The following is a 7,100-nucleotide window of genomic DNA, read 5'->3' as shown; positions in this document are numbered from 1 at the left end:
TAAAACAAAGAGTTGATTTTTGGCAGTGTTTGTCTGAGCTAATAGGTATTTATCTAGAATGGCTAACCCGATTTCAATATTTCAATTGGTCTTTCACAGGAAGATAAAGCAAGATTCCGGAAAATCCATGGTTTCAGCAAGATTTGAGAAAAACTGAATATCACCCGGGTATCTCTAGTATAAAAAAATAGTTAATGTAGGTACCTACCTATTATATTTTGGTTGACAAATTGAATATAAATGGAATAGGTAGATAAATATAAAAACACATCTACTTAAAGCCGAACAAGATCCTCATTCTTTTTGGAAGCCCCAAGGCTTATTCTCAATTTAAATGCAACCACATACTAGTAGGTATATTACCTACCTTTCTTTGGAACCATAGAATTACCGTACCGACCACGTACCGATTCTTAAATCTATGTTTGAAACCAATTCAGAATTCCACACGGATTACCTTTTCGGATCGAAACCCTCAAACTTTCATTTCTGCGGCAAATTCCACATTAATCATATACGAATAAGTATGGATGAATTCGCGAGTGTCCACTAGTGCAGAGTAGGTACGATTTATAAGCCGTTGACATTGTTGGTTTCCGCACGATTACACTTGGCGTTATGTTTACGACTTGAGCTTGAGCTAGGCTTAACGGATTGCTCTGCATATCATAATAGTTACGTAGGCTAACTAGGTTACAGGGTGAACATAGTAGCAGTTTTAACGATATCTCTAGCTGAGGTGTAAGTAGGTAACTGATACTATGAACCGACGATGACAAAGTCGGATTATCTATGACGTAGATATCAAGTTTAATTAAATCTCTAAAATGTTCACTTTGATAAGGATTTGTTTAGAAGGTATGCTTTGTTGAGGCTGACCGGTTACGTGCGTCCTCTTGTATTGCGACGTCGTGCGTTATCGCAACACATATGTGGCATACAATGCGTTACGCATACGCAACGCAACGCACTAATGAGGTACCGCCCTTAATAAAACCAAATCCTATGTGTTACCTACTCAAACTATCTAACTGGCTACTTTAACCTTTGAAGATCGATATTAAATTAGGTTAGTTTTTTCCAAAACCAAAACATTCTATAGAATAATGAGTAAATTACCTACCTACCTACCTAATGACTAAATACCTACTTATGTATAAACTTTCCTTGCCTACCAATTTTTTTTAATTCTTAAATCTAAGTACATGACAAATATTTTAAAGGTAAGTACCTAAATGCATCTTTGTAATCGTCTGAAGATTATCTTTTACAATGTTGTAAAATACTAACTAGGTAGGTAATTAAAACGACCGATAAAATTGAATATCTAAGCAGGTATGTGCTAATTAATATGTATTATATCTATATCAAAAGCACGTGTCATCATTGATTTGTTGATCATCTAAACTAAAGCGCTTACTTAACTAAATTCTATAGTACCTAGGCACTTAGGTATATAGCTACTGGTAGCTGTAGGTAGGTATGATAGTCTGCTCTGAATACGAGGCGTATAAGTGAGCTGAGCAGTCTAAAAAAGTTTGGTGCATGCTATAGGTAGGTTGACTCTATGTAAAAGGTATAAGATGAATAATCTTCGTTTGGGAGGCTTTTTCTTGATAGCCACCAAGTAAGCTAATACAAGTACATTAAAGATGCAGATCAGTCGCAGTATTTCATTCGATAGCCTCTTTAATCATCACTCACTCACTCAACATACGAGTCAACGGTACATTCATCAGTTACCTTTGAATAGTGTTGGGCCTAGTCCAATTCTTTATGGTAGAAAGCCCGTATCTACCCTGCATTGGGTTAAAAGTAAGCAGCAGTTGCTACTGATGATGACGATGATGATGTGGATGACGATGTTGATCATAAAGGGCTCGCCCACAATCTAATATCCGTCAACAAGTTCCGAATCAACCTATCACTTTTACGACTTGATTGCATTATCACCATATTATCAAAGTATCTTCTATTATGTAGATAATTTTCCTTAGAATGTTGCTAGGGTGACCATCAGATTTATGTTCTCAATAAAAACGTGACTGTAAAAAAAACTGCAGGTATATTATTTTAACAATTCCTGTTAAAGTTCCTGTGTTATTGCACCTATCTAGTTTTGGAAATATATTTCATGTACAGAATTGACCTCTCTACAGATTTATTATAAGTATAGATATAGATATTGATGTAGATAGAAGATACCTATCAGGGGATGATACTGTGACCGATACTGATGCTAAAAATGCAATCAGTATTGTTTTTCTGTCCGTCGGTCTGTATGTTCGTTATAGAAACAGAACTACACAACGGATTTTAACGAAACTTGGTACAATAATGTTCTTCATACTCCTGGGCAAGTTAAGTATACTTTTCATCATGCTGCGATCAATAGGAGCAGAGCAGTGAAGGCAAATGTTGGGAAAACGGGAGAAGTTACTCCATTTTTTACTGATGAAGGACTTTCCTTAGAATTAATTATCCGTCGCGTGTGCAGGCTTAATGGGTAGGATAGGGGTAGAGTAGGGTAGAAAAATGGTAAGGGTAGTTGAAAGTTTACATCGACTTTTACGCGGAAAAACTTTTTTATAAAAAATAATAGAGTCAAATCTCTGCGAAATGGCGTTACTGGGAGTGTGTGCACACAATTGGGAAATGTTGATAATTAAGCCTAGAGCCATAGATAACTACGCAAGATTAGAAGTTCTAAGCGAATACAAAACATAACTGTCCAACAGACTTAATGCAACATGGTCATACGAATCTTCCGCATGATACAAACGCAATTAAACGCAATCATATAAAAGCAACTTTTAATTAACTATACGTGCCATAAGTCGATCTTGTGAGTAGGTACCTAGATATCCGTTTTAAGAAAAAAATTTTACTCGTAATTAAGTCTTGGTAAGAAATCAAGAAGTCTTTTCACCTCAAATCCACTACAAATTTAATAAAAAAGTGAAAATTAAAAAAAAATCAAAGACTTGCGTACGGTTCAGAAAGATATTGCCATAAAATATAATAAAACCATGGATCAACATTTTAAAGATGGATCAGACTTCGCAACTTTTTTGGACAACAATGACCCCCTTGGTCATTTTCGTCAAAGATTTTATTTGAAGAAGAATACAATTTACATGTGTGGTAACTCATTAGGTCTGGCTTCAAAGGACGCTGAGGCAACCATATTGAGAGCGATGCAAAAATGGAAAGAAGAAGGCGTAAAGATTTGGAACGTCGAAGACAACAAGTACCATTTATACTCCGCAGAATTAGCCAAACTGATGGCAGAGCTAGTGGGAGTCGATCCAGATGAAATAGCTGTGTCAGCTTCTACTACGGTGAATATACATCAAGCTGTGAGTACATTTTATAAACCAACACAAGACAGATACAAAATATTGGTAGACAATATAAATTTTCCTACTGACAGATACGCTATCGACAGCCAAGTGAGGTTGAAAGGTTACGAACCTAACGATGCGGTGAAAATTGTTAAGTGCAGAGGCAAGTTGATGGAAGAGGATGATATTATAGAAGCGATGACTTCAGACGTAGCTTTGATACTGCTACCGACAGTTTACTACAGATCTGCGCAGATTCTAAACATGGAAAAAATCACTGAAGCTGCAAAATCAAGAAGTATAATCATAGGCTGGGATTTGAGCCACGCAGCTGGCAGTATAGAAGTTAATTTAAAATCCTTGGACATAGATTTCGGTGTTTGGTGCACTTATAAATATCTTAATGGAGGTCCAGGAGCCACTTCGGCGCTTTATATAAACAGAAAGCATTTCACGACGCTTCCCGGTTTAGCTGGATGGGCCGGTAACAAGCCGAAGACACAATTTCAACTGCTCCAAGACTTCGATCACCAACAAAGCGCCAGCGGTTGGTTGATAGGCACCCCTCACGTACTATCCACCGCAGGTTTGGAAGGTTCCCTAAAAATGTTCAACGAAGCTGGAATGTCTAATCTTAGACGGAAATCTTTGCATATAACTGCCTATTTGATGTTCTTGGTTGATACAAAGTTGGCGCAGTACGGTTTCACCATTGGTAACCCTAGAGACGACGAGAAGAGAGGCGGCCACGTGTGCCTGGAACATGATGAAGGCTATAGGATATCCATAGCGTTGAAAGCTCGCGGTGTCGTACCAGATTTCAGGGATCCAAATGTCATAAGGTTGACTCCCACAGCTCTGTATACGAGTTACGAAGAAGTATATAAAATGGTGGAAATTTTGTTAGATATTGTTAAAAATGAAACTTATAAGAACGTTAGCCTAATAAGAAATTTGGTCGTGTGACCTGTTTGTATTTCAGTACGAATGGTGTGTATTGTAAGCACAAAATAACTAACATTTCACGTGTCACTCATCTTTTAGATGCAGAGAATAAAGTAACACAAGAACATAAGTTCCGCAATTTTTTTTTAATTTTCGTTTTTAAAAAAGAATATTTTATTATTTCGTTGCAAACATAAGTCTAAACCTAGTTTACTTTCTAATAATATTTGATTAGCATTAAGATTTATTTAACTTAGTTCTTTTATTGTTAAAAATATTACCCCAAGGGCAACCGTACCACGGGAGCACGGAATATCTATTCAAGCAGAGTTCCCGGCAGAAGTCCCTCAGACGAACTGTCACAAAAAGCTATTCTACACTACAGTAATCTTGTACTATTGTACTACTGTATTCTGTGCTGTAACACCAATTACGGACTGGCGGATTATTATTTCTGGGGAGTTCTCAAGTATTTTCATTACCTTTGAAGTAGGTGATGATTAACTGAAACGCACTGCAACGCATAGTTAGACTTGCGTGCAAATGATCAATCCGTCGACTTTTCGGCAAAAGTCGAAGTCATAATCTCTTAGATGATTGCCTCTTCATCATGTCACTGCTATAATGCTTTGGTATAATTAGTATGTACTATTATACTTGCGGTATTCCGTATACCTAATTACAGATACTTTTTTCGTCTTATCACAAATAATTTAGATTTAGTAGAATTATCATTGGATTTGGTCATTGGGTTAAATCTTCGCTTAAAAGGAAAATATAAAATAAAACAGAAATACAATTTGTTTTTCTTTATATTTTATCTCGAAAATAATCTTAATCTATTTATAAATCTAGCTGTAAAGTGATTATTATTTATCTTCTCTCTTCATTCAAAGTATCATCATTTATAATGCTACAAGAAATTTTTGAAATTTCCTTACCAGTAACTTTATAATCACATTGCAACTGTACATAATATTTTAAATAAAAAAAATAATAAAATAAAATAAAAAAACAAAAACATTGTCAAAATATAACATTTTCAATGAGTTACTCTTTTTTTGTTTATTTTTCGGTCCTACTTACAACTTTTATGCACTAAAAAAAGTATTATTCTATCCAAACTTAACTATTTATTTATTTTTATCTAGTTAGCATTTACTATATATTTACAGTAATTTACATCACAAGAATTATTTCAAGTTGTATGGTGGACGACGTCACAAAATTTCATTACTGAATATTTACCTTGCATTTTTTGTTTATTTAGTTAAAACGAAAAAAAACAATAGTAATTTAGCCGAGGCATATGATACTCATATCTTTGAAATGCAAATATAATAATTAAAAATCTTTTTATGTCTCATAATATCTTAACAATTAATCTTTCTATTATTACTGTTATTGCTGCTCAAGTGTCTTTGACCAATCCGGTCCATGGTAGTAAAGATAACTCCAATCTTAGTTTTGTTTGTCTTAATTGCACTTGATACAAAAAATTCGCAAACGTTATGGAAAATGAAACGAAAAAGCGTCTTATCAATTTAAGCAATCTCCTTAAGATACGAAAAGATTACTATAAGATTTTACACAAAAAAAATTTTTTGTTATTTTTTTATTATGAGCAACATATGTACGTAGATATTTTAGTGTTATAATACAAAATTGTGCGTAGACACGTGCATACGCACAATCAGAGCTTTACAAATATGACAGCATTGTTATCATGCGAAAGAGTTGATTTTCTTTCCACATTAATCTATTGACATATTATTATCAAATTACACATTGCAAATAAAATATTTAACTCTTTTGTTTTAATATGATTATAATATTTGTTAAATGGATAGCATTTTTAAATATTTACACAACATATGACGAGCTGATAAAACTTCAGTTAGTTTCCATTTGGATGATAACATCTTATTCATTTTGCAAATTTACGCGAAATTCTAACACCTCGATACAAAATTTTTTTAACGTCATCTATCGGCATATCCCAAAAACACATTACACGATATCGCGCTGAACTGTCAATTGTTCAATACCCAGATCTGACATTTTACAGTTTACTAGCATTCTGTCATTCCTACAACTGCAAAGACCACTGTAGAAAGACTTTGATCATTGTAGATCAAAAACTATCGCAAAGTATTATAAAACACACTTCGTTCGTTTTATAAAATGCACTCGTGGTTTAACAACCTCATTTCATAATCCAATATTCAGTCGGCTGAAGAATAATTTATAAAATATACGAGTAATATAATTATAACTGTAACTGATTCATTGATATTGAAAATTAAAAAAAAATCTAACACATACGTTCCAAATCTACAATTTAAAACAAGGTAAGTGACAAAAGAAATCAGAATTTATTTTAACTATTCATTGTTTCAATTTTTTTCGTATTATGTATATAACAGTATAAATTAACTTGCGGTCAAAGCGCGGGCGAAGCCGCGGGTTTCGTTATGTGTGTGTGTTTGTTCGTTCGCCACCATACTCGCACCTCACAGCGCGCACTGACTGACTGACGGCTCCGGTTCTGACTTGAGATCCTGTCGGGGGAAAAAATATATATTTAATTAATTGTAAGAATAATACCTTTTAATGGGAAAGAGATAGTAAATAATATTTTTTTTTTTCAAAATAATCTATTCTTTAAAAAAAATTAATTGCTTATTAAGTTAAAATCACATTTTGTATTATTCGCTCTATTAAATGATTTTATGAAACAATTGATGGACATTTCAAAAATACTAATGTTAATTGTGTGGAAATAGCTAACACTTCTTTCGCACTACTCGC

The 7,100-nt window shown here is 34.0% G+C and overlaps 2 protein-coding genes across 5 annotated transcripts in view; one reads left to right on the top strand and one right to left on the bottom strand.

Moving 5' to 3' along the window:
* The first annotated feature begins 2,784 nt into the window (after positions 1-2,784).
* LOC112046123 (kynureninase-like) lies at positions 2,785-5,471 on the top strand. Its single transcript, XM_024082622.2, has one exon. It carries the CDS (start codon positions 3,030-3,032, stop codon positions 4,308-4,310), a length of 1,281 nt encoding a protein of 426 aa, XP_023938390.2. The 5' UTR covers positions 2,785-3,029; the 3' UTR covers positions 4,311-5,471.
* The window catches only part of LOC112046101 (ATP-dependent Clp protease ATP-binding subunit clpX-like, mitochondrial), a 37,852-nt gene continuing 35,835 nt past the window's right edge, over positions 5,084-7,100 (bottom strand). For all 4 annotated transcript variants that reach the window (XR_002886847.2, XM_024082591.2, XM_024082592.2 and 1 more), the window contains one exon: positions 5,084-6,850. Coding sequence is in view for 2 of the 4 variants with exons in the window: in XM_024082592.2 (XP_023938360.1) it covers positions 6,803-6,850 (48 nt within the window). In the remaining 2 variants the exon portion in view is untranslated. The remainder of the gene's footprint in view (positions 6,851-7,100) is intronic.

This window comes from Bicyclus anynana, chromosome 17 (assembly GCF_947172395.1).
Source record: "Bicyclus anynana chromosome 17, ilBicAnyn1.1, whole genome shotgun sequence".
Classification (NCBI taxonomy): Eukaryota; Metazoa; Arthropoda; class Insecta; order Lepidoptera; family Nymphalidae; genus Bicyclus; species Bicyclus anynana.
The sequence above is the reverse complement of the archived record's forward strand: the minus strand, read 5'-3'. Positions and strand labels throughout refer to the sequence as shown.